We start from the raw sequence: 27,903 nt of genomic DNA, 5'->3' as shown, positions 1-27,903 counted from the left end.
CTGAGTTGTTAAACAATTTGTTATCGCTTCTCTGCCAGAAGAGCTTGGGAAACATCTTAAAGAGCAAATTGTACAAAATGCCCAAGATTGTCACAGAAGAAGCCTCTCTTTTCTTGTGCTATCCAATCCTCTTTCCCCCCTTTCCCCAGACATGTAGTTCTTTTTGGTTTAAAATAGCCTGCCTAGTTATTTTCATTACAACAGCAGCATATCTAATAAGTCACATGCCTTCAACAACAGTCAGAGTGAAAGGGGAATTCATTGCTCCATTTACACGAACAAGATCTTAGTCACTTTTTATAGTAGATGGAATAAATAATATGGTGCTTTCCCCCATTCCTCTTGCTAGCCCCACAACTGCCATGGGAAGGAGTAAAGGATGTCAAGCCTGTCACCAGGTTACTTCTCAGACACTTTGAAGATTATTCCCTCCCCAGAAGTTACCATCCCCTCTCCTATGCTGGTTCCCTGCTGCCACAAAGCCATAACTGAATCACTGTGCAGCTCCTTGGCACATCCTTTTCATTGGCATTTGTCCCTTTCCCTCTACCCTTTCTATTTTAAATAATACAGAGTCTTTCAGTTAATAGGACTGTCAGTCTTTGTCTAGCCTGTATCATACCCAACAAAAAGTGGGATCTGAGTGTCTTTAGCCACTTTCATGCCTCCACCATATTGTTTCTGAATGCTGCCATGTGTCACACACCAAAAAACTTGCTGATGGATTGTCTCCACTGAGGACACCAATATCCTGATGGCTTACACAGCACTTGCCACAGCTGAGTTGGGCTGAGATCCTCAAGCACCACATCAGCACTGGTGATGCTAACAGCAGAACAAAGGCTGCTGCACTAGGAATGAGGTTTGAATTTGGTAGCAGTTGTCCCAGCTAGAGGGAGAAGTTGCCACTGGGACACAGCAGATACCTGCAACTCTATTGACTTCACTGGAAGTATTCCAATAAATGGGGGAGCCCTCCACCCACACCGATGAACAGCATAAACACAATACTAGGTAACCTATTTACAGATAAACTACCTCGGGACTGCTAAAAAAAATAATAGTAAAGTAACTATCTAAAGAGAAATAAAAAGAAATAACATGCAGCCAAACCTCAAACACATGACTCTTGAGAAAACATTACTTTTACCTAGCAGAGTACAACTGGCAAAGGGCAAGTGCTTGTGTATTTATTATTTGGCTGCAAGTAAGCAGACAGTGAAATGAACCTGCCTGTCACTGCCCACCCAGCACAGAGGACAGATTCAAGCTCTTTGGTAACTTTCCCAGCTGGAAAAGGAGATATCCCCTCCAGCTAAAGAACACACACACACCACTAATGGACCTTGCCATCTAGCAGCACGATGTTTTGATTTCATATTAGAATTGCTTTAAAATAGGGCCTTTAATACCTCTATTGTTATACTTTCTCCATCAAAGTATGTTTAAAGGACTTAATCAAACTCATTTCCTTAATTTAAAGCGTATCTCTGAAAATGTGTTATCCCAGGCTGATGGCATCAAAGAGTAAATTAGGAATAAAGCCAAGTGAATAAAAACAAAGATATTTCCTTTCAGTTACTGTGCAGACTTCACTGGCTGCAGAGCATTAGGGCTGCTGAAATACCACTGGCACATTCTTCAAGATCTGTGAATTTGCTTGCTTTGACACCCTTGGCAGAAAGTGAGGACACGATCCCCATTATACTTACCCTGACAAGGGCTGTGCTGTGATGAGGAGATTTAGATTTATAACACTAGAAAGATTTCTTTGAGCCATTGTTGTTCAGATTCTCAGTTTCTGAGACATATTTTTCATAGCAAAGTTCCCCATTAAAATAAAAAACAAAAATTTATTTGATTTTTATAACATATGCAACACCCCTTTTCACCTTCTGTCCTTCAACATCAATTGCAGAGAAGCAGCAGATCTTGCAGTCATCCTGGGCCAGGCTGAAGGTCTGTGCAGCCTACTGTCCTGACCATCTCTGACGGGAGCTGGCCCAGAGCAGGCAATCATGCAGTAAGGAGCTGAAGTGCACTGAAACCTAGGGTGAGCTCACACACCTTCCCATAAGGGTATCAAACACACATCCCCTTTTTACTGCCTACCACCTGGGACTGTAACACAGGCAGGACAGGGGGTATTTGGCATCCACAGCTTCTCCAGGGGGTCATCAGAGATCTCAAACCAAGCTGCCCCTGTCCTGCCAGGCTAAGGAACAGCTCCTAACCCCTGCCATGCCTGGAGACAAGACACCATTTTAACAGTGTGGGCCAGGGCAGAACAGGAAGGGTTACTGCTGAAGTGACTTATGCAACCTTGTTCTCACAGCACCTCCTGGGAAACTGCCCAGCAGACAGGCAGTCGGTGCTGTTACAACAAAGTGGAAGGCTGGGAAGCCTTTCTTCTGCTTTGTGCACTCCAGAGCAAGGCTGGGATGTGCTGGCTTTCAGAGAGCACAGGAGCCAGAACGTGTGTGCATCTCATCTCCTTGGCACAGTGCCTTGGGGAAGGAGGCAATGCGGGTTATGCTGTCTGCTCATTTGGCTCATCATCAATCATCCTCATTAGTAACTTTTTCATCTCCGTTATTTAAACTAAAAGGGCCAAGTCCACAAGCTTATTACGGTCTGAGAAACTATGCTTCTGCAATGCCCTCTGCCGCCCTGGTGGCTCCCAGTTCACCCCACAGAGCAGCAGCATCACTGCCATTGAGGTTAGTGTGCCCTGCCCACGTGGCCCAGCACCAGCTGGAACAGAGCGGGAACTGAATGTGCTGATGGGCAAAAAACGTCTTGTGCAAGGGCCAGAGAAGATCAACTCACCCACAAGACACGGAAAAGCAGTTTCTATGGCAGGCAGAAAGCGTTGGGAACACAAGCAGCACAGTCTGGTAACTGCAGAGTGACGAGGACAGGCAGTTTTGCACAAGTGATGCCTGTTGTAAGCATTTGGCTAGGGGTACCTGTACGCTGGGCTGTTGGGCACAGCAGTATCTGAATGCTCCTGCTTGTGAAAGACTTGAAGAAACCCAATGCTACCTATGATGAAGGCCAGACCTTCCTGAGCTCACCAAGAGAGGCAGTGGGGTATCCCCAGCATGGGCACCCAGTTCCCCCAGCTGGAGAGGCTGGGTTTGCTGGTGTGCAGCAGGCAGAGCTGCACAGCCAGGGAGCCCCCACACCACAGCCAGCCCCACACACAAATGCACATAAAACAGCTTTACAAAACACAAGGTGAGAACATGCTTAAGGGTCATTTTGCCTTTTTGAAACTCCAGGCTTCAGAAGTTACCTGCTTTTCCTTTGTCCCCTGCTTTGCAACACACACTGCCCAGGCTCCTTCCATCTCTCCAGCCTTTCCTCAGCAACAACCAGGCCTGCAGACAGTGCTGCAAAGGAAGCAGGGAGGACAGTCACTTGTGACTGATAGGATCTGGGGGTTTTTATGCCCAGCCATGGTATCACCATAACAAAGCTCAGCAATGCTGCAGCCTGACAGAAACGGGCAGCTGGGGGCTTTCTTTTTCTCCCAGCCCGTGCCAGAAGAAAGCTTCCCCATGCTCTCTCTCCTTCCCACAGCTCAGCAAGGTGTGAACTCCAAAGCCACTACACGTAAGCAACAGCTGATGCTGAAGGAAAAACTATTGGATCCTTTCCACTATCCCTTACCCTCTAGGAACCTTTCTTTTGCATCTGTAAGGTATTAGCATGAGAAATTACTAATTACTTTTGCAGCTCCACCCTAACAAAGCAAGCTCATCTGCCTCCTTAGGAGAGGTCATGCCCAGACAACCATCTGGCTGCTTGATTGCTTCAGACACCTCCTGGGATTCTAAAGACAGTGTGGACTCTAGGGCATGAGAAGACAAGTGGTTGCTGAGTAGCTATGGGGTGAAGCAGCTTTCAGCCCCATGCACTGGGCTGAGCAAGCAGCACCATGCTTTTGGTGGCTGGGAAAACTGAGGAACTGTGCAAGGAAGAGGAACGCTTGTGTGTCAGCACATCCCACCTACTCACACACACGTGCAAAGGAATACATCCATGTGCACCACACTGGGGCTTCCTGTAGCTTTCCTGTGAGGCAGCACAACATGCACTGATAGGGACTTCCCCACAGGGCTGTGTCCACGGAGATGATGTTCTTGGGGCCTCTGAGGGCTTAATCCAAGACATCTGGCCATACTGCTCCAGCAGCTAGAGCAGCTGGACCCTCCTTCCCTCCTGTCCACACCTACAAAACCAGCAGAGATTAATGTCTCTCTTCAAGCCTAAAACCTCAAGCCACCCTGTAGAGCAGAAAACCCCCAGCAAACATACTAAAAGCACTAGGTCTGCCCAAACCTGACGTAGTGCCATCCCTGTCCCTGGCCAGGCTGGTGAGCTAGGCTGAGCACAGCTCTCGGGAGGGGGAGCTGAGCAGACAGATGCAGCTCCAGCTCCTCAGGAAAAGTTTCCTCCAGAGCTGTGCCCGCTCAGAGCGCTCCCACCCTGGCTATTGTTTGGGAATGGGTGGAAAATATCAGCAGGGCGCTGGGTGCGGGTGGGGGGGTCAGGAAAAAGGAAAGACGGATGATTAGATTTTTTTTTTAAAAATCAGCCAATAAATTATATTAACTTTTCCATTGACCTTTTGTCGGGTCACATTATCAGACTGGTGAATGTGGTTCATGAAGATAGTATTATGCTCGGATTTCAAACTGTGAAGAAAATGCATCCCAAGCAATATGCCAAAATGGAAACTCTGGCTCTGCCAGAGGGGTGTGCTGCTCACTGCCCTCCTGAGGAAGGCCAGATCCAGCACCTACCACTATAATACATCTTACCAAAAAGGTCTGTTTCCCAGGCAGGCTGGGGATCTCATTAGCTCTGGCTTTGTCAGGAGTGCTGTTTACTACTTTTTCCTTGAGGCTGTGGTGGCACTGGTGCTGCCTCCAAAGAGACTGGCTTGCACAAGGTAACCAAGACCTTCCTGCCTATGCTTGGCCAGCAAGCCACAGTGCAGACAGCTGAGAACAGGCAGCTTCCCTTGGCCCAGCGCATGAACACCGTCCTCACATCACCATGCAGGGCAATGTCCAAAGCATGGGAAGGAAGAGGGTGTGAGGGTGCTGGGTGCCACCAAGAGTAAGAGGGACCACTGGCTATCAGGGCTACCCCAGCCTCAGGCTGAGTCTCTAGCTGCTGGCAGGGACTGCAGCAATGTGCTGCATTGTATTGGCTCCATATCACAAAGCCAGTGGCAACAGCTCCTTCTGCAGCCATGGCACCTTCCAGGACCGCTGGCAGGGAGTGTGCCAGCTCGTAGGAGACAGCGTGACCTTGTTGTTCCTGGGCTGTCCTAGTTCTCCAGGCTCAAAGAGCTGCTCTGCCCCTTGGCACAGACAGAAGCACCCTCTCACCTCCTGCCTGACAGCAAGGCCAAAATTAGCCTCCCCTGCGTGTGTGCCGGGTAGAAGAGCCACAATTGTGTCTCAGAACAGCATTATTGTACTCCACAAGCCATATCTTATCAGGGAAGGGAAAATGGGACTTTGACAAATTGCCTCTGTTGCAGCCGGGGTAAGCACGTGATTTTCAGTAATCGCCCACCCTGGCCACAGCACTGCCCTGGCCACTATTGTTCCCAGTCCCGGTGCTGCGCTGGGCAAGATCCGGGCAGCCACGACCCTCCCCAGGTCAAAAGAGCACGGGGGCCCCGGCCACGCTCCCTGCTGCTGTGCCCCTACATTGTGTTTGCAGGTGGGGATGCAACTGAAGCTAGACTGATCCCTTTATCAGGAGCCTTCGAGTGCTGATAAGGTGACATCATCCACCAGGAGCACGGACTTGAACTCTTTTGCAAGGGGAGATGGTTATCAGCAGGCTCTGGCAGGGTTCTTCAGCCCTGCAGCTGGAAGCAGAGCCACCCTCCAAGCCTCTGACAGGATAGGAAGGGTTTGTTTTGCTTTGCACAATGGCTGCTCAGATCCTGTACAACAGCAGTGCAGAGAGCACTTCAAAGCCACTCAGCTTCATGCTGCCACGGCACGGGATACCCAGCATGGCCAGTGGCCATCCTCCCCCTGGGACATGTAGACAGTTGAAACAGGAGATGCATTGTTCCCAGTCCTGGGGCAAGGAGCATCACTGCTTGAAGAGCTTATGTCATCTCACTGGGAAGCCTAAAAGCCCATGAGCCCCTCTCCACCTGCAGAGCATCCCTACAGGGAGGAGAGCAGGTGACTCCTGCCATCTCTCTGTTCTTCACTGCTGCAAGACCACTTGGGGACCCTCAGGCCTGGGAGGGCCAAAAGAACCTCCTGAGGGACTCCAAGTACCCCACAAACCACACCCTCTGGCAGAACAGGGAGCAGTGGGTGCTTGGCTCACCTTTGCTGCAAGCCATAGGGCAGGAGAAGATCCAAAAGGCAACTGTAATGGCACTGGAACAGCCAGAACAAGCCCACAGTGATGTCCCATGGGGGAAGCCTGCCCTCCCCACTCGGTTCACCAAACAGCAAAGGGACCATGCTGGGCGCATACAGCCAGCGTCATCATGTGACTGCTTGTGCAACGTGTGGCTGCAGCAGGACTGGTTGGGCAGCAGTGCTGGGAACACTCCAGAGCTTTTCATGCCCCCACATGGCTGTGGTTACTGTGGGGTGATCTCCACCAGAGGTGCTAGTGGCAGAGGTAGCTCCCAAAATAGCCCAGCAGAAGCAACCAGTGAAGGCTACAGGGAGCAGGCAGAGCGGTTACAGCAAACCACACTGCACAGATGTGCAACACCTGCCCAGTGTTACGGTGCTTTGTGCCGTGTTTTGCTCTGCTGCCAGGTCCTGTTTCCCTAGGCAGCATGAAGCGAAGCACTGCAAGTGTCACGACGATCCAACCAAAGCTGCTGCTGTTCTGACTCCTGCACTTCTCCCCGTGCCTACAACTCAGTCCCCCCTCTTTCCAGAGCCATCAGCATGAAAACAAAGGGGAAAAAACCCAGGTGGACTGAGTACAAGATCTGAAAGTGCTGAGACCACTGATCTCCGCCCACTGCATCCTGGACAAAGAGCAAGTGCAGCCACTAGAGAGCTGCAAACCACAGCAATGTGTGATGTACCCGCGTCCCAGGCCCCCCCTGCGCAGCTTCTCCTTTCACGTAGGTCACTGTAGCCTGAACTAACACCATCACAGCCCCTCACAGCTCCCATCATGGGACCTCAACCCAGAAGGGAGCAGGACACAGCACCTGTCCTGTTGTCTGAAGTTTGGCTGCTAATGATAGGATCCCAAAGCAGCCCAAAACAGCAGAGGCTCACCTCTAAGCAGGGAGGCATAGGGTGACCTCCTGCAGCCAGCCCTGCTGCTCCCAGTGGCCACAGCCCTGGGTGCTTCCTGAGCCAGAGGGGCTGCCCTGGCCTGTCTCCCTAAACTCCTCTCATCATTCATCCCAGCCCTGCTTCCTGAAATAGCACACAATGATTTCCACAGTTAATTTAGACCTCCTCTGAGCCTGCATGCTGTAATCTGAACTTGTCTCTGCCAGCTTCATTCCAGAGCTCCCTGTGCTTGTGCTCTGAGATGCAGCAGAGGCACTTGTTCTTTCCTCTGCTGCCCTGATGGTACCCACCCCATTACATCCCCTCTTTGGAACAGGACGCCTTTTCAGAGGTTCACCTCCATCCTTTCTCTGATACCATCTGTGCCACTTGCTCCTCTTACTGTGACCTATGTAGCTCCGGGTGTTTTGGGGGATGCCCAGCTCTGTACACACACCAGCATTGCACAGATTCACTTGCAGCCCTTGCCCTGGCAGCTCCCACACAGTGTTGTGCTCCCAGGACCAGCTTCCTCTATGGCTGGAGCTAATCCTGCTCTCAGCCCTGCCATATGGACACACTCTCCGTCCCTGTCCCCACCACTCTGGCATGTAATATAAGCTGTCACACTGACTGCAGCCACACAGCAGTGCTAGACCCTTTCAACACATTCCAGTACCAGCTCTGGGATGTTCACACACCCAGCTATTATGCATCATTAGCAAACATTGCAGCCTCACTTTTCGCTGGTCTTCCAGAGCATTTAAAGTAAGATTTCTCCAATCAGTGTGTAAATGAAGGACATGTAGGATGGAGCAGGCCAGGTTCCCTGTTGCAGAGAACTGCAGACACTGCTGACACTGTGCACTGCGCAACAGGAGCACACGATGGCTGTGCCCTGCCAGCGCAGGAGATCCTGGCTCATGCCGACATCCTCCGGTGCTTTAGAGAGCAGCTGAGGTGCCCACCCCACCGTCTGCAGCGGGGACTTTTGTTTCACTTTGGGTTATCTTATCGCCATAGGAAAGGCAATACAGCAGAAGAATTTCCTTTCCTTCATGTTTCCAGCCTTTCCATTGTCTGGCGTCTGGATTTCTGAGCCTTACCACTCAGCAGTTCACTCGGACCCTTGGAAACATGAATGCAGGCACTTCTTATCAGCAGAAGCTCTGCAAAGGCTCCTTTTGCTGCTGCAACCAGACCAGGCAGGGTCTGACCACCCCAGGGCCCCATCCTCACCCTGCTAAGCATCACTCTGTTAAGGAGCTGTGCATTTTCCACTGCCTAAAGCAGGTTCCAGCTCAGCCATTCACCTGGAGGGATAGCAGTGCCAGGCAGCAGTGCTTGATGAGGTTTGACCATGGCATTAAAAAAACATGGTCTCTCATTTCTTTTCTCCTCCCAGTTTATTCATCCAAAGCAATGCTCAGAGACCAGGGCAGGACACATGCCATTGGGAAGGAGGGTCAGCTATGAGCCACGAGCACCTTGAAAAAGACTGTGAGAGACACCATCAGCCCAGGGCTATACCAAAGGCTCTTTTCCTGATATACTCTTGGTAGAAGCCACCACCACCCATCCTGGGGCAAAGAGCTGAGCTCAGCTACATGGAGCAAACTGGTGCCATTTGTGCTTCTCACTGCCCTCCTGTGTGGGAAGCTCTTCTCCTCCTCTGTGCTCCATAACACAGAGGAGCAGGAGAGCATCAGGCAGGTCCCCAAGTTCCCAGCTTAAACCCTCTTGCTCCAACAGAACGTCCAGGCCAGCCAGGGCTTCCTTCCCAGCATCCTGGGAGTTGGGCTTCCGGGCACAGCACAGCATGTGGATTTGACAGATACAGATGAAGTTAGAGGTAAAGCAGCACTTTGTGTGCAACAAATCCATCCATGTGGGCTGTGGGGTCCTGAGATCCCCATGCTGCAGCCTCACCACTGCACATGTGGCCCAAGGGACAGTGAATGCAAACTGATTGCTCCCTCCTGACTTTCGTGTGGTGTCCTGTTTCTGCAACTTCCACTGGTCTACACTGCACATGTTTTGAAGCACACAATCATCTCGGTATGAAATTCATATCCTCAGCACAGCAGCAGGCACCTGCCAGGCAGACAAAGAGCAATGGGTCAGTCCTCCACTGACTTAAGACATTTATAGCCTTCCTAATGGGTGTCTGTCTCACTGGTCCCTGGCTAGTGTTAAGCAGATGGGGATGACCGGGAAGTGCAGCAGTCACCAGCAAGAAGCCACAGTTGAGACTATCCCTATCTCCTGCCTTGCTGGGCAGAGCAGCATGCTTCAAGAGTTTACAAAACATGACTAGGCAGAGCTTTTAACCCCCAGTGCTGGGAAAACAGGAGCCCAACCAAACGAGGAGACTGCTGGGTTTAAACCCAGCGTTAAGGCTGTATCTCTCCCACAGCCCCAATTCCAGGAAGTGGAGCCAACAGCAGGGGGAAAAGTGGACCTTTGCAGCAGCAACAAAGATGAAAGGAGATGCTGAAAGCTGTCACTGCTCCATCCAGCAGTGCTTCAGGCACAACACAGCATGGCAGCACGGAATGGCACCCCAGAGCTTGTCACCTGTCCCAGGGCAGCCCTGATGAAGCACGTTCTGTTTGCTTGGACAGGGGAGTGGGTACTCGGGGTGGCTCGGAGGGGCAGCAGATCTGAAGGTGCATGGACGCAGCATGGAGCAAGGCTGACCAGCAGGGCTTGGCCAGCTCCACTGCATCATCAGGGTCCCACTGTGAAGAGCAAGGAGCAGGCAGCTGCACAGCTGGGTGTGAGGAAGCCCAGGGCAGCACTGCTTCAAGGCACTGCTGCTGCGGGGGCACAGGGTCTGCACCGCCTGTACAGGAAAGGGGAATTGGCTGTTGAATTGAACGGGAATTGAAACCAGAAAGTGTTTGGTTCTCCCTTTCTCCACAGCAACACTAGCAAAGCTCAAAGCAGAACAACACTGGGTTCCATTTTCTCATGTGCTTCCCTCCCTGCCCAGGCAACATGAGGACAGGGCTCTGGAGCACATGGGGTGGTGATCAAGTGAGACAATGAGTATGTCAGGAGGAGAATCCCTTTTCCCTGGGATCCCACAGCAACGATTCCTGAACATCTCCCTGAGGTGCCATAAGCAGAGCTGGTACTGAGAGTCACCTCTTGCTAAAACCCTGCAAAACCCTAGATGAAGCTCAGGCTGGTTCATCAGTGCCAGCAACACACAGGGGCTTTGCAGAGGCTTCCAAGCTTCCCTTTGCTGTGTGCAGGCTGCAAAAGCCTGGCTGGCCTGGGGGAACTTCCCACCAGGACATGATGTTTCTGTTGCTTTGCCTCAGCTGCTGACTCTGGAGTGACACAGGACTGGGAATGGGACATTCCCAGGAAGGCAACCCAAGCCTGCTCCACCCGGCAAGCAGAGTCCTGCTGCCCTGACACCACCCATAGGACAGACCCTTTTCCCACAGCCGTAGCAAAACACTGGGGCAGAGTTCTTCTGACTCAGGAGCAGTTTTTCTCTTGTCCTCACCATGACCTCTTTGCATATCCCACGATGTGTCTCTGAGAGGGTACCCTCTGGGGCGCCCTGGGGAGCTGCTCTCAGCAGCCCAGTGATGCTTTTCCCCAATATTTTTGCTGCAAAAGAAAGGTGAAGAAAGTAAAATAAATAAAACCACCCCAGGAAAAAGGCTGGACTAGATCCAGCACGGAGGGGGTGACAGAGCACAGCGCTGCTCCTCGCAGACATGCATGTAGAGAAGCCTGCTGATGCCAGGCTCACTGGAGCAGGGAAGAAGCTGTGAATAGCGGGGTTGCTTCTTATATTAAAGCACTGGCGCTTCAGGACAGGCAGGAGAGAGCTGTTTAACTTCAACAGAAGCAGCCTGAGCCGTCCTGGAGCCCCGCATCACCCACCCGACCACGAGCTCTTCCCTAGGATGGTGCTGCCGACCGCGTTCTTGCCAGGCTGGCTGGGAACAGCCCGTTCCTGTGCCACAGGGCAGGGTGCGTGTGGGGTGGCCTCCACCCCTGCTGGGGTCCCTCAACGGGACCGGACCCAGCTGCGCAGAGCCGCCTGCGCGGGCAGGGCTGCTCTTCCTCTGCCTTGGAAAGGCCGGCCCCTAACGGCGGGAGTGCAGGATTTCATCCTCCGCCGAAGAAGAAACGAGATGTTTTTGAACCAGGCAGCGGCAGAGGAGCTGGAGGGATGCACGCGTGGCAGCCCCGTGCTGCAAAAGTCATCGTCCCAGACGTCCTTGAGCTGAAACATCAGGAAAAGATCAGACGCACCCGACTCTGACAGCGTGCTCCACAGTAGGGTGACGGGCAAGAGACTCTTGTGTAGTGCTGCAGTGTTGGAAGAGCCACAGCACCCCACAGCAGAGCTGTCAGTGAGTGCATCCTGGCATCCCCTTCACTTGTTCATACGCGATGCTTCCATTTTCAGGAACAGAATAAAACAATACTGCTCTCCCCCCAGGCAGGGGCTGCAAAGCACATTTTCTATTAGAGGGATGGCCTAGGAAGCAGCTCTCTGTGCAATGCCAAGTCCTGTGTGTGGACAGCCCCAGTCTTCTGAACCTCAGAGGCAGAACCGGCACCAGTCTTGCACCAAGATGACTTGCACTGAAACCTTGCAGCCAACAGCAGCAGCCTGAGTGGGAAAAGCTCTTGGGAGAAAGTAGGACTATCAGGAAATAGCATAGAAACTCCGAAAATGTACCAGTCTTGCCCCTCTTCTGGTAATAAGACTCTACTGACCAGTAGGCAGAGAAAAAGAGAGAAGGGCCAATGTAACACAACCAATGAGTCCTACAAAATCCATTCCTTTCACAGCAGCTTTTCTGCAGGAGCGTATCAGCAACAGTTCAGAGTAAAAAGATCTTTGAGTGAGCTTGAGACAGCCTGGAGCTCACCCTGGCTCCAGCCTTTTCAGGGGTAGCCATGAACAGGCTGCAAGCAAGGCTGGCATATGTGTGAGGAGATGTAGAGATGCTGTGGTGGTGCACCTATGCCTTGACATGACAAGCTAGCCTCCATGCTCATTTTCTGAGCTCTGCTCTACAGAGCAGCCCATGTGCCTTGGCAGCATCCTGTGCATTGTTCTGGGATGGACCTGTCCAAATAGGACTCTAGATCTGCCTAGCAGCAGGACTGTCACTGTGTGGGGTGGATGCCTTAACGTACACACTGCAGCAGGACAGAGTGATGCCACCTGCAGCCAGGCTGCCAAATCCTCTGCCTCTCCCCCCTCCCCCCCTTCCCCCCCCAAGCCCAGCATCCCAGAGCAGCAGGGCAGGTGTGTGGCCCATGGCCACCCCAGAGGCGAGGCAGGGTACCCACCTGGATGCCAAGCTGGCTGGCAAGCAGCCCCCCAAAGGTGTTGCAGATGTGGCCCAGGAAGCTGTACAGGATGCAGGACATGCACCTGCCAGGCAGGTTGGACTTCCAACCCAAACCACTCTGTGATTCTGCTGCAGGTGTCAGTGCAGCAGGCAACTGCAGCAGCTAGGAAAATAACTGTCTCCATTAGAAAGAAAAGCCCCCTATAAGGAAGGCACACTGCTGGGGTGCCACAAGTGCTGCAGATCCTGAAGAACAGACTGGAGATGGTTGCAGCCTGCACACCCACTCCACATGCACAAGGCACTTTTAAGTAAACAGCACTCAAAAATGGAACTTGCCTTCTGTAGAAAGCAGCGGGAGTAGCAGAGCAGCTCATTCAACAGGTGGCTGGGGCAAAGCACAATGTCTCCTTTGTGTAGGCTCCTCACAACAGCAGAGTCCCCACATTGCCTCATGCCTGCCAGCTGCTTGTAAGCACCGCACTGAGATGTCAGCACAGCCCAGCTGGCATTTCCCAGCAAGTTAGGGCAAGGCAAATGCTGTTGAGCAACAGATCAAACCACCAGAGGAAAGCATTAATTTAAGCACGGTCTTTGCCTATTACTTCATTTGCCCACTGCTCAGTAGCAGCATGAGATATTAACAAGCTTTTAGGTCAACTCTTGCTTATGGTCCTCCTCTTATTGAGGCAAGAGTCCTTCAGCACAGCAAGGAGCAGCTTACAATTCACAAAACTGAGCAAACATTACTTGCTCAGTTGTATTTACATTATCCTCTATTCACTCACACACACTGCAAGTGGTTTGGCAGGTCTTGTGGCCAAAGGTTTCTGCAAGCAACAAGCAGAGTTGTCCCAAGTCTCAGCCCTGCAGATTTGTTAACTCCCTACATTTGGAAGAGTCTACACCAGGACACAGCCTCTCCAGCAAGGAGGTTCATGGAGACCCAGCTGGCAGGAAGGGGCAGAGAATGCAAAATAAGAAAACTCAGGTAGGTGCAACAGGAGCCAAGAATTCGAAATGCCTTGAAAGGAGAGAAGCAGAACAGAAAAATATATTTTAGAACTTCAATAAAGGATACCCCAAGGTCAGTTTGACAGGTTATAGCTTCCCACCGAACAGGACAAAAAAAATGGGCACTTCTGAGCAATCAGGCCTCTTAAGCATTATAAGGGACAAAGGCAGAAACTGTTTCTCCAAGGTAGGTGGGGAAGTCTGATCAGACACTATCTGGGTAGGGCACAACCTCTTCAGGAAACAAAGGCAAAGATCACCTTCCCCAGGAGAACCAGATTAAACAGTCTCTCCTGCAAATCTACTTTCCGCCACAGTAAACTTACTTAAACCACCAGTGACCATATTCATTCAGTATAATTATGCCTTAGCTGTACGAGTGGCAGGGAAATATCTTCCCTCCAGTGATGTAATTAAGAGCTTGGGAGTAGGGACGTCAGGGGAAGCAGAAGCCAAGGTGAGAGCTCACTGTGAGGGTGCTGAAGCATGGGCACAGGTTGCCCAGAGAAGCTGTGACTGCTCCATCCCTGTCAGTGTTCAAGGCCGCGTAGGTTGGGGTTTTGAGCAACCTGGTCTATTGAAAGGTGTCCCTGCCTGTAGCAGTGGGGTTGGAACTGGATGAGCTTTAAGGTTCCTTCCAACCCAAACCATTCTATGACCCTTCACACACATAGAGCAAACTGGCTGTACAGTAGAAGCACACAAAGGGTCACAAAGTCAAAACCAGCTTGGTCACACTTTCCACATCTGCTGTGTCTTTGCTCAGCAGTTGCTTTCATCTCTCCATTCACACTAAGGGCTTGGAAAGTACAAAATTACAAGACAGCAATCCCTTTTTTAGCAGAGACAGCATCATCTGTTAACTTGCTCCATCACCTAAAAACAAAGCACAATTTGTCTTTGTGAGCCTTTCCAGTCCTTTTATTACTCCCTGTGTGCTGGAGTAGGAATGAACACCACTCACCAAGTGCACATTTTCTCAGCAGAGTAACCAAGGAGTACATCTCACTTAAGTCTGACCCAAAGTAAGTACAGCCTTTTGAGAGTCAAATACTAATTAGTTTCAGAGACAGTTAAAATCTGTTATTATGACGTTTCTGTGACCAGGTCAGTGCAACAGAACATGACACCATATAGGAAGTAAAATCTCAAATATATTTTAGGACAAATTAGCACCAGATTGTTGGCCAGTCACACAGAGCTCGTGTTTTAAAATACCAACAGGAAGTCACAGAAAAACAACTGACACCAGCTCAGTTTGAAGGACATAAAAGCAGCATTTTCCTTGCATGGTGTACCATGCTCTGCTTTAAGCTGAGAAAAAGAGAGTGGTTTCAGTACTGGATTGCATGGAACAGGGCTTGCATAGGAGAGAAGTGAGGGCAATAAAGATCCTTTACTGTGTTTTTCACCAGATTGAAGTATTCTCAAATCAACAAGCTTAAAAAGAATAATGAGCAACAGTGCCACAAAATGTAACCAAAAACACTCACTGAAATTCAAATGTTCCAAAATTTTTGTCAGTTTTACAGGTCTTGCCTTGATCCCAACTGCTACAAAATACATCCTTTATGGAAGGAAAAAACATTCCTACACAGTTCCATCTGCTCCTATTGAAAGGATGTTTCAGCAGCAAGCAGATGCCTGGGCTGGCTTCCAGATAACACTAGCAGCCAGGTCTCTTTTGCCCTCAGAAGGGGTGAGCTCAACTAGCAGAGCCCAGTGTCATCCCCTGCCCAGGACAATCCACAGCAGGTGAGCAAGCGATGCCCACTTATCCTTTTCTCACCCGCCTCAGTTCAGGCCTGTAGACAGCACAGTGCCTGCCCTAGAAACGCCAGACACCAGTGCCACAGCTAAGCCTCCAGGTGCTTAGTGATCCTGCGGATTTTCTCCTTCTTGTTCCTATTTCCATGTTTCTTCCAGGGCTTTCCTACAACATTCCCAGGATTGGGTGTAGTCACAGACACAAGGCCACCACTAGGCCGGTATCCCATTGCAGCCCGGACTCCTTTCACGAGGGCACGAACATTCTCCTGGAAGAGGAGACAATCACCAGTGACCATGAGAAGATACCTAACCACACAGAACTGTGACATGTTAACACAGACAAGCTCAAACCCATCAAGACCTGCTCAGCCCTACCTCCAGAGCTGCAGGAAAGGTCACACCACACAGCTGAGTTAAAGCCTGCCAACATGCTCCAATTCTGTCTGCAGCTACACCTCACTGTGCCAGGTCCTCAGTGTCTACTGCTGCAAGCACAAGAGCATTGACGAGACACTGAGCTCCGACAGACATAAGCTATGGCACCATGACTGAGTCTCACAGTCTCTGCTTTGCACACAACAAACTGGCTTTGCAAATAAATCTGGTGTGTGTGAAAAGCCAGAGACTAAAATAACTTGCTGAAGTCTGGAGCGTGGGTAGCACTGTCGGGGCTCTCAGCTCATGCCAGCACTTTGGGCAGCCAGAGGAAGAGTCTGGTAATTCCAAAAATTCTCTTCAGGTCATAGTTTTTGAAACAGCTCACTGGGTTTTTTGAAGAGAGCCTGAATTCTTGTTTTCAAAATGCTTGGCTATCTTTAGCTGTGCTGAAACAAATACTGTTCATATCCAGCTAACCAAACAGAACGGATCATGCATCCTCCTCACTGCTAAACACCCTGTTATGATCCCTGTCAAGTACACAGACTCAATCAGTTCTGGATTTGACATTCTGAGTCACTAACAAATTTTTCTGTAGTGTATAGGCAAAACAGATCCCTGTGGGACCTAATAAGAAACATATGAGTTAAAAAAAAAATCTCATTTTCCATTTCAAGATTTCTAAATTAGAGTTTACATGAGTTTGTGTTCTTTTCATATACTTTAAGGTTTTGAGTCAAAACAACCATATAGTACTAAATTGGTTGTCTTAAAGAAGCTTATCACATCCCCTAAATATATCATCTCAAGAAAGGAAAGTTAGTTGAAGGATCTGTTAGTCCAAAACCATGTTCCTGCTAGGTTGCTATATCACACCACCCTCCTTCTTTGTGTCTCCTCCCAGTGACTCTCCTGTTCACTCAAGATCAGTGTCAGGCCCATGATGATAGGTGTCACCCTGCTGACCTTTTAAAAAAAATCAACTGTGTTCCTCATTAGCTATCTCTCAGTTCCTCAGGACATTCCCAGTCACTGAGGGGATACTAAAAACAGAGAGGTCTTGGGTAGAAATTAACACGCAACATAACACACCTTTAACTCAACCCATCCTCAAAGCTATGTGTTTTCCAGTAACTACGGCATGACAGTGCTGCAGTAAGAATCCTACAATAAGTCTCCTCCAGAATTTACCTGGTGGAAAAATGTTTTGTCCACCACATTTTCAATCTGTTTTGCTTTGGTATTCTTCTCAGGCTTCACCTGTCCATTGGCATGCACAGTTCTGCTCTCTGAGCACCTTTGATGCTGGTGCTGAAAATCACTGGGGTCAATGCCAGGAGGCGGATGACAATATAACAGCTTCCCCTGTGAAAGCAATGGGATACAGTTATTACAAGAAAAAGCAAACCCAAAAACTCAAGAGATACACAGAGGAAAGAAGACAACACCAAACCCAAGAAGGGCCCTGGAAGTCCAGGCACTCACACCGGCTGATTATCAGTACACTTTATTTCTCCTTCCAGGTAACAATTGGCTCAGCTTTTAAGTTAAAGTACCATTCCACCTCTACTTAAGGAACCATTTCCAGCTGCAGTGTCCAGCTACAAACAGTATAGAGCAAAACTCTGAGGAGTACTGGAGGATCCTATTAAGAAATACTGAACAATAAGTTGCTAAGAGGTGCTGTAGAAGCATGCAGCATTACAACACCACAGTCCTTAGTGCCATATACAGGTCCAGCTATACAATATGGGTTTCCTGAATATCTCCTGCCTGTTTTAGAGACACAATTTATTTAGCTGGAACCACATCTTTAAGCAATCATCTTTTTACTATTAAGCAGTTCAAAAAGTTCCATTTATTCTTTTAAAACATAAAAATAGCCAAATTTAAAGAATATTTTGATATATGGTGATTTTATTTGGAGAAATAGAATTAATTTTACTATGCTCCTCAGGCTCTAGTCAAACCTTCAATTCAACTCCTAGGAGGAGAGAAAACCCAGATGCAGGAAGCACTTACACTGACATAGTCTTTTAACACATATCGAGCCGATCTTGGCTGGTCTGGCTGTCCATGAGCTGTCATAAAGCCTCTCATATCTGTAAACCAAATCCAAAGTACATTCTGTGTCAGTACAACCACAAAACTAGCAATGTTGTTCTCTGCTGCCTAACTGCATATTTGTATCCTTTCTTAAAAACAACTCACCAAAAAAACCAAAACCCCAAAAAACCATTAGAAAGAAGCTTCTGTTGAGGAAAGCAGGCAAAAAAAAAGAGAACCTGCTGACTGTAGAGGTACTGCAGAAGCATTCTAACCTGAAATGAGCTGACATCTCCCTACAGCTGTTTTTGTTTTAAGGCCAGAGAAGATTGACTGCCTCAGAGAATCAAATAAGGGAGATAATCCTTCACTGTATTCTTCAAAGTCTAATTCAAGACAGAATTGATGGAAAGTATCTAAAAGGATGAGAGCACCACACTGCACAGGCTCGCATGGCACTTCAACATCCTCAACACAATTGCATCATCTGTCTGACAAAACTGGCAAAGCACCACTGAAACAAACACATGAGATTAGCTGTTACCAAAGGTCCTTCCTGAGAGGAGGGCAAGCCTTAATGGGGACTTGCATTCAATGTGTGACAAATCTGAGTTGGGTTTAACTTTAAATAGTTCTCCTAAGGACCATGTATGCAGTGTAGGCAATAGGCTTTGAAGGGATCATCACTCACATCCGTATGCTGTTAGCAGCTCTTCAGCTGTTGGCTTTCGATCTGGATCGTCATCTTCCCTTGGCCTTATGATATTTATTCCATAAGTTGCTTCCAAAACGTTTCGTGGGATATGCTGGCAAACGTAAGCTAGTGAAGGAAACCACCTGGTTGATTTTCAGCTACACAAATAATCTTGCCCCAGTCATTCCAAGAGCATACACGAACTTTCAGGTTTTGTTGCAAACAAGAACAACAATGTCAGTCTGACAAGACAAACTTGAAATGAGATGGTGAAACACCAGCACAGCAGGGCTGTTTTATCCAATGTGTGTCCCCACCACCCTCAGCACATGAGCATGTGTGCCCCTGGCAGGGCTGGAACATGCTACATTGCATATTCCAGATCCAGCGTATGCAGACACTCTCACAAAACCCACACAAAGGATATTAGAGAAATAGGTGGGACATGGTCTCTCATCTGATCTATAGGCAGAATTCCAGAACAAATCATTTCTGCCTTGGTAGAGATGAAAGATGGCATCACCAGACCAGGGCAATCACAAAGACACAGGCCAGGCTCCACATATAGAGTCTACACAATAAATAACCAATTAATTCACCAAGGCAAGTCAATGTCCATGGAGGAAAAAGTAACAAAAAAGTCAAATGCACAGAAGAAACGTGGATGAAAATGTGAATAAGCAGAAATTCTACTAACACAGATATTTGCCCTGTTGGCCACAGCCACTGAATTAATAGCAGAATCATTGAATGGTTAGGGTTGGAATGGACTTTAAAGTCATCTACTTCCAACCCCCATGCAATGGGAAGGGAGACCTCACACTAAACCATGTCACCCAAGCTCTGTCCAACCCAGCCTTTAACACTGCCAGGGATGGAGCATCTACCGCTCTTGTGGTTTAAGCCCAGCCAGTAACTCAGAACCATGCAGCTGCTCGCTCACTCCCCCCACTGCCAGGAGGATGGGGAGGAGAATCAAAAGAACATAACTCCCATGGGTTGAGATAAGAACAGTCCAGTAACTAAGGTATAACACAAACCACTGCTGCTACCACCAATAATAGTAATGATAAGGAAAATAACAAGGGAAGATAATACAAGCACTCACCACCCACCACCAGATACCCAGCCCAAGCTGAGCAGTGATCTGGGCCTTCTGAGTAACTACCCCACAGTTTATATACTGGGCATGATGTGCTGTGGTATGGAATACCCCTCTGGCTAGTCTGGGTCGGGTGTCCTGTCTCTGCTTCCTCCCAGCTTCCCCTCCTCCCTGGCAGACCATGAGACTCTGAAAGTCCTTGGTCAGAGTAAACATTACTTAGCAACAACTAAAAACACCAGTGTGTTATCAGTGCTGTTCCCAGCCAAGTTAAACCACGGCACTGCACCAGCTACTAAGGAGAAAAATGACTGCTACTGCTGAACCTAGGACAACCACTTCTCTGGGCAACCTGTTCCAGGGCTTCATCACTCTCACAGTAAAGAACTTCTTCCTTATATCTGACCTGAACTTCCCCTTTTTAAATTTTAAGAAATCTGATGTGGAAGACAGCAGCACTTCCAAAGTTCATAAATAAGGTGTCCAGATGGGGGCAGCAAGATCTTCAGCTCTCCGATCCAATGGGAGAGAAGAAAGCACTCCAGAAACCTTTAGACCTTTTGAAACATGTAACAAATTGCACAAGTACAAATCCCACAATGCTCATTATAGCACTGGAGTTGCTACCTCAAAATTAAATTTGATCAATATGAAATCAGTAGCATAACTACACTTACAGCAATGACTGTGGACAAGGAGGAAAGTTCAAAAGCTTGACCTTAAGCTATGCAGAGGAGCATTCACTTTTCAGAGGTGGTGTTGAAAAAAACAGGGCTAAACTACCTAAATAAAATCAGATGGAATACACCTCCCACTGTAGAGCAGTTTTCATGAGCAACTCTCAGACTGTAGCAAGAGTTTGGAAGCAAGAACTAAAATTCCAAAACCATATACATCAAGCCCATCCCTCTCCAACTTACTTTGCTTGGCAGAGTTCAAGTTGACAAACAGAGTTCTCGGTGAGTGCACACAGTTGCAACTAATTCATAATAAAGCTCTCTTCCACCAGGGAAAAAAGAAGTTATAAGAAGTTCAATACTCTTTGTTAGCAATACCTGAAAGTGTTTTGTATGACCTGGTGTAGCAGACACTGACACCTTCTTATTTCCAAGGATTGTGTTGATGGTTGAACTTTTGCCAACATTAGGATAACCCACCTAGATGATAAAGAAGTGGAACGGTAACAGTGATATCAGGCAGGGCAGTGCCAGAAGACTGTCAGAGCTCTGACACAAAAGTACTTTAATAAAATGTACTAAAAAATATAAGGCAAGCAGTGGGGAACACCAAGCTTTAAGAACTTCAGAATTAAACTTTATAGAAAACCCTTAGTAATTTGTGCGTGCTAATATTTTTACCCTTACAGGAAGCCAGGCTACAGGATGGATTTTTCCCATGGAAAGCATATGGAATTAAAATTAAAATTTAAATTAAGTAAGCTCCATTTAAGCACAAAGTCCAACTCACCAGCCCAACATTTACTTCCCCATCCTTCACCCTTGGTCCATTGTGCATGGTTTTGAATATCTCCAGCAGCTCATTTCTCTGCACCAGATGGCTGAAGTTCCTGATGTTCCTCTTCTGCTCCTGCACTATATCCTGCACTTCAGCACCAGCAGTCCTGCTTTCGATCCTCCCTGGAGCAATAGCGTTTACTTTGTCCCCACCATCTTCAGAACAGGTTTGCCAGGCCTCCTCATCGTCATCTTCACAGTCCTCATATTCACCACTACTGTCATCATCACTAACCAGAACTTGGTTTACAGTTTGCAGAGAGTTGCCTGGGGATGTACTTTCTGCACTATCTTGCTCTGTTTCACCTTCTTCTTGAATGGAGCCTTCATCCTCAGAATCACTCAGGTCTTCTGTTACTTCTTCAGCATTTAGTTCCTGTGTGAACAGTATTTCACAGGTGAAATGCAAAGAGAATGCTAAGTCTTGCTGCTGACTGCAACTACTGCAGCACAGTCCATTGTGTTTTCATCAGCCAGATCCCAAGGACTGACAATTCACTACTTAAATCACAGAGGTTTTTTAGGGGTCTTCAATAAGACATAAAAACAATTAGCCTGTTTGAGTGGAGTGAGAAAAGTATACTAAGAGAGACTGTTAGCTTCATTGTGCAGTTGTTAGAGGTTTCTCTCCAGAAGTACAACTGAATGGATGCACACCCACAGCACCCATATGCACAGCAGCAATGGAGCATAGAGAACAGTTTTTTCAATTATTCAGTGTTCTCAGTAAGAGGAATTAATACATTTTTTTTTAAATGTTCAGAACACAAAGCCATTTTTTTTCAGGTCTAAACATTTCATTAGAATGATTTCAAGCTTTTTCAGTCTAACTCTTCACATTTCTTCCATGAAAACTGCAAACAGTTCACATTCAAAAAGAAAGACCTTTTCATAATAATAGTATTTTTACTTTTCTTTCTGAAAAAAAGCACAACCAACACTTTGAATCCATCTGTAAAAAGATTTTATCCAAGGGCTGTAAACCAACTGAACAGACTAGTTATTTCTGGAGGGAGATATGGGATATTCTATAACTGAGCAGCAGTGGCTGTAACCAAAACCTGAAAGTGGCATATATCGATAACATATTAATGTGGGGCAGCAGCAATTTGTTCCAGTGGGCAAAGAAAGGTCCTCAAGTATTTTAGGCTCTCTAAGAAACACCTCCTCTCCCTGAAAGAAAGATCCTGTGTGCAGATACTTTCCTCACAGCGTCCCTCTTGGAAAGGATTCCAATTCTTTCAACAATTCAAGGGTTTGCAAACAGATCTACAAGGCATGTTTCTGTAGCTATTCAGGAGCAACCTCAAGGACAGTTACATTTAGTTCAGCATTATTCAGTCATAAACCTTGAAAGAGAAATCGCAAGCACTACAGTGACCAAAGGGTGTACCATTTTGTTCACAATTTTACTGTACTCACTTTTGGTCTGAAGCAGTCATTAAATTACTGTTTATAGCCACACAGGTCCTTAGAATTATGCTTCCCTGAGATAAGGACTGTGTTTTTCCTAGAAAGGTATCAGGTGTATCACAAGCATAACTGCAAAGGAAGTTATCAGAGGAAGTTGGCACACACGCAGTTTGAACTGGTCACCTACAGTACCTTTTCTTCTCCAGACAGCTGTTTGCACTCTGCCAAAGCTGACCAGAACACCACCTTAACACCCTCTTTCTCAAAGAACTGTGCCCAGGCAGCCCGCTGCTCCTCACTCAGCAAATCTGCTTTGTTTATCAGGATCATGTTCTCCTTGTCATTGCTGACTTCCTTAACATAACTTTCCTGAAGAAAACAAGAGAAAGATCAGTTTGTATTCTGGTTTAGACTCCTCCTCCCCCTAAGGTGATACGAGAGCAGCAAGACAAGCTACCCCATCCAGCTCCACACCAGTGACAGCTAAGCTTACCATCCCTGGGCTAGATGAAACTGGTGTTGAGCAGACAGTTACAAGAACAAATCAAGAGCATGGAACTACAGCAATACAGGCTGTTTCTGGCCACCTGTGCCAACACCTTGTCTGCTTAGAACTATGACAAGATATTAATCAGCACGTCACAGCAGGAACTCCTGAGATCAATTACTTGAACAATTCTGTTAACTCACTGATGCAGTGTTCTAAATTATTACAAAAGTGTCACTTCAATAATTATTGATCCTCCAATTTCAGCGCAGTAATTCTTACCCATTTTTATTCCACCATGCTTTTAAATAGGACAATTCCTTTAAGTGTGGACACATCTAGTGCGTAATGAGGAGCAAAGTAATATCTGCAATTTAGTATCTGCAGAACTGCCTCTAAATCCTGAATGCTCCATGTGAAATATCAAAAAACATTGAAGAAATATAATTTGATGGCGGAATACTTGCATAAATAAATAAGACATCCACTTAGGCACAACAGACAAACAGCTTCAAGGTGGATGAAAGTATTAAACAAAAATACATCACACAAACTATAAGAAATAAAATGAAGACAATATTCAAGAAAGTGATTTACTTACCAGATCTTGGCATCTAAACAGAAGGGGGTTTCTGGCATCTACTATCTGGACTACAATATCACTGAAAAATAAAAGAAAGCCATATAAACTTTTTCCCCTCCTTTCGAAAAAATAGTTTAACTACAGGCACTTCCATTAGAAGTCTCCAGGCAGATAATTTTGGTTGCCACATGCTCATTCTATTTTCTTTGACAGTGATTTCTGTTAACTTGGGACAGCTTCAGAACACCACAGGGTGAATGAAAGAATTTCAAGCCTCACTAGGCAGTTGGTTACATATAAAAAATAAAATAAATAAATATAAAATCAATACCCTCCCTAAGGGAGTAATTTAATAAGCCACATGGTACAAAGAGGTACTGAATAGTTACAGAAATTCCAAGATGACAGAAAGCTGACACCATGGTAGTGAGATGAGATATCGAGAAGTTACTGAATCACAATCCTGGGAGCTCATCTGAAGCAAACATAAGAAAAGGCTGACAACAGATCAAGTTATCTGACAAGGTGAAGGACTGGAAAACTTTTGTTTGATTCTGAGACAACATTCTCACTCTACACGAAATAAAAAGCTTCAACAAGAGCAGAAAGGCACTGATAACATATTCCAGCTCCCTCAAAACATAATACATACACACTGCACATAACGATACCCTGTAGTGGGTGCTCCTGACCTAGCTCTGTCCCAGCCAAAGGCCCAGCAGCACCCAGTACAAAGCCACTTCTGTGAAAGGACCAGCTTACCACGACTTCACTGGTGAAGTATTTTTCAATTTTAGGAAAATCAAATGAGATGATGTCAAACTTAATTACTAGCGAAATTAAATGCCCCAGTTGGATTAACAAAGCAGATAGCACCCCTATTGTATTATAGGTCTGCAGAGCAAACAAAGCTACTTCTGTGATATGACAGGCTTTTGCCTTTTGTGTACTGCTGCAATTTTTCTGTATGGCAAGAAGCCAAGGACCAAGAGGCTCTTTCTTTCTTAACATTAATTTAGTTCATCTCCCTTGCCACCTGTCCCTAGATGTCAGGCTGCAGCTGTGTGACTGACAAAGAGGGGAAACGGTTAATTTGGCCGAAGACCTCAAAGACACATTCTCAGAAGAGGCCTCCCACAGTTACAGAAGAGGCCAAGAGCAGCAGCATCTGAAGAACCATCACAGACTCAAGCGCACCACATGCAGAATCACAGTGCTGAGGGCAAGCACGAGCCACTAAGCAGCCACCTTTCTTCACATCACTTTGTGATCACTTTAAAACAAAATCACTTCAGTGCTGATAGAAAAATATTACTGACTGTAATTGTTCTTCCTGGGCTCAAACACTTGAAGCTTGACTCAGAAACTTTAATTCCAGAAAACACATTAAACATCACTTTAAAAAAGCAGAGAGGGATATACTTTACCTTCTTTCAATGACTCTCCAAAGCTGACGCCAAAATTCCAAGTTGCGTTCAAATGGGGTTAGAATTAACTTTTTTTCTTCCTCAAGGCTAAGGTAAAACAGAGAAAATACATCCTATTCGGCCCATGTCAGGCAATAAGCACAGCACCAGTTCTTTCCTGGATCCAGAAGCCTTTAGTTTCAGGGATAGTTCATAGTTTAGTTTCAGGAGTCAAATCAGACTCATATAGGTACTATTTCTGCCAGTATTGCAAACAGATTAGCACCTGGATAAACATTTGCCCATGGAATGTCAGAGCCACAATAATAAAACAGAGAAGTTATCCCAAATGTCAGCAGTTCAACCAAACATCACCTGGAAAATCTGGAGATGGTACCTGAAATGGCTCTACGCAACCCTTGAGCTGCTGTTATCACCTGCTGAACATCTTTGATCGGGGCAAGAGTAGGTCTGCTCACAGGGTGTGAGTAGATACCGCTTAATTCTCCAGGACCAGCACAAGCTGGCACAGGCTGGCAGCACTGCACCCTATTAAGAGCAACACTGTTGCTCTTAGAGGACACATTCACCACTACCACACTGCACAGGCAAAAGCAGAACCATCACACTCCATCCTGAAGAATTGTAACTCTAAACAGTGTAAGAACATGCACACACAAGAGCTTTGCAGAGCTTACCACAAATATATGTCTGGACTGTGGCTAGGACTTCCAGCCTTCCCAAAGAAGTACAGCGAACTACTGATGAATTAACTACTGGCCTAACAAGGATAAATACAAGCCACTGCTTCCTGTGTCTCCAAATGCCAGCTATTTAACCACACACAAGCAACATACTCACTGAGCAAGCTGTCGCCTCCATTCAAGAAAGCTCTCCCTCTCAGCTTGCTGCAAGGCCTCTGCACTGGTTGTCTGATCCCAGCGTGGCCTGTAACAAGCATATTTTGGAGTGGTTAGAAGTAACAGTTACACCAGTTTCACTGCTGGAAACATCTATAAAAAAGGCAGGCACCACACATTCAGCTATGCTGAGATGGTTACAGCTCAGACACAGTGCATTTATCTTAAGCAGCTTTAATTACACGTTTTTTCCTTGCTCTTCTAAACCCCACTAGCTGTTAAGACACTATCCTATGCACACCAGATCTCACAAAGCTGTTTTTTCGAACTAAGATTTTCAAAGCATTTAAGACGGGAGATGCACCTCTCTGCCTAGCATGCACAGAGCTCTGGAAACGTTTACTAGAGGGCCTGGTTGCACCAGCTCCAGCAGTACCAGGTTCTGCACAGAACACCCACACAATCAGGACAGACAGCCTAGGGCTGGCAGCACCCACATGGCACGTAGGCACCCATGCTTTAGGTTACAGTGGGCTCATGCAGGCTAGGCAGTGGCTTCCCCAAAACCAGGGTACTGGCAAAGCTGGGCACTGTCCACATGCTCGCAGTCACCGAAAGACTGAACATACTCAGCAGAGCTCCAGGCCCAGCCCCAGCCCCGCGGGACTCACCTCCGCGGGATGCGCAGGAACTGCTGGTTCTCCTCATGCAGCTGCCGGACGTGCTGGGCCTCCTGTGCCGTGAGCAGGCCGGTGCGGCTCTGGGCAGACACGATCTGGATGTTCAGACGCTCTGCAGGAAGGGACAGACAATCATCCAAAGGCAGCTGTCCCCATCCCAGCCCGTGCTAAGGACCCCATCCCCTGGCCCCCCACCCCGACAGCCCCATTGCAAACCCCACCCCCGGGTTCCCGTCCCCAGATCCTGGATCTTCGCCACAGCCCCGAAGCCCCCCCCGCCGCCCAGGACCCAGCCCGGCCCGGCCCCTCACCGGCCACGAAGCGGGTGCCGGCCAGCTCGGCCGTGGCCAAGAACTCCTCCAGCGGGCTCTGCTCGGGAGCCGACCGCAGGTCTGGCCCTCGCTCACCGCACACCTCGCTCGCGTGTAGCTGCCGGGACAAGACGCCGAAGTCAGCCCCGGGTCTCCTGGTCCTCCACCGCGCCCGCCCCGCAGCCTGCCCGCCCGCCCTACCCATGAGGAGGCGCCGCGGCGCTCCAGCCCGCGCTGCCGCTGCAGGGAGCGGCCAAGCCCCCCACTCCGCTTCTTGCCCATGCCGCTGCCGGAGACGGAAGTTCGGTCCCCGCCGGGCTCCTCCGCCACGCCCCGCCTCCCGCGGAACAGCGTTCCGGGCAGCCGCGTTCCGGGACGGCCCCGTGTTCCCTGCGCCAGCCGCCTGGCGGCGCCACGGCACCGGCACCGCCGCCCAGTGACCGGCTCGGGAGCTCCGGGCCCAACGTGGTGCTGCGCTGGTCCATCCCATCCACCGACACACGTCCGCACGCTGCAGTGCCCGGCAGCACGCCCCTCCACCAGCACCCCGGCACATCCCTCCGATCATCCCCACACTGCCCCGCCTCTCCATCTCTCCATCCATCCATCCACCCATTCACCCATCCCCATTTATCCATCCATCCATCCATCCATCCATCCATCCATCCATCCATCCATCCCTCCCTCCCTCCCTCCCTCCCTCCCTCCCTCCCTCCCTCCCTCCCTCCCTCCCGCCCCCTCCATGTTGCTCAGCACAGAGACATGCCTCTCTGAGACCTATCTCCAACCCTCTCACTCCCTTAGCAGCCACCACCCCACCATTGACACACAGCACTAATAAAACCCGGGGCACATCTGAGCAGAGCACCCCAACCCCTGCACTGCTGCAAGGAGCCCTGGCAGAGGGACAACATGCAGTGCTGTGAGCCCTGGCAGAGCCCACAGCAGCACCGATGGCTGTAGGGGCCTGTTTCACTCACTGATTTGGCCTGGTGCAGATACTAGCCCCGA

At 48.4% G+C, this 27,903-nt stretch overlaps 1 protein-coding gene across 1 annotated transcript; it reads right to left on the bottom strand.

Annotated features, from left to right (window-relative positions):
- Positions 1-15,025: 15,025 nt before the first annotated feature.
- LSG1 (large 60S subunit nuclear export GTPase 1) lies at positions 15,026-27,238 on the bottom strand. Its single transcript, XM_034063548.1, has 14 exons — positions 27,094-27,238; positions 26,893-27,010; positions 26,573-26,693; positions 25,903-25,989; positions 25,063-25,149; positions 23,654-23,714; positions 22,758-22,934; positions 21,106-21,528; positions 20,694-20,795; positions 18,964-19,107; positions 18,534-18,657; positions 17,819-17,898; positions 16,988-17,161; positions 15,026-15,684 (listed from the first exon to the last, which is right to left on the bottom strand). The coding sequence occupies exons 1-14, from the start codon at positions 27,172-27,174 to the stop codon at positions 15,505-15,507; spliced, it is 1,959 nt and encodes a 652-aa protein (XP_033919439.1). The 5' UTR covers positions 27,175-27,238; the 3' UTR covers positions 15,026-15,504.
- Positions 27,239-27,903: the final 665 nt, after the last annotated feature.

Source organism: Melopsittacus undulatus, chromosome 6 (genome assembly GCF_012275295.1).
Source record: "Melopsittacus undulatus isolate bMelUnd1 chromosome 6, bMelUnd1.mat.Z, whole genome shotgun sequence".
Lineage (NCBI taxonomy): Eukaryota > Metazoa > Chordata > Aves > Psittaciformes > Psittaculidae > Melopsittacus > Melopsittacus undulatus.
The sequence above is the reverse complement of the archived record's forward strand: the minus strand, read 5'-3'. Positions and strand labels throughout refer to the sequence as shown.

Excerpts from the sequence above, each read along its gene's own strand:
- LSG1 (XM_034063548.1), bottom strand. The coding sequence starts at position 27,174 with ATGGGCAAGAAGCGGAGTGGGGGGCTTGGCCGCTCCCTGCAGCGGCAG. Across the intron at positions 23,715-25,062 it reads TGGAGAGTCATTGAAAGAAG|TGATATTGTAGTCCAGATAG; the intron begins GTAAAGTATATC and ends TTTATTTTTCAG. Across the intron at positions 22,935-23,653 it reads TGTTTAGATGCCAAGATCTG|GAAAGTTATGTTAAGGAAGT; the intron begins GTAAGTAAATCA and ends TGTTTTCTTCAG.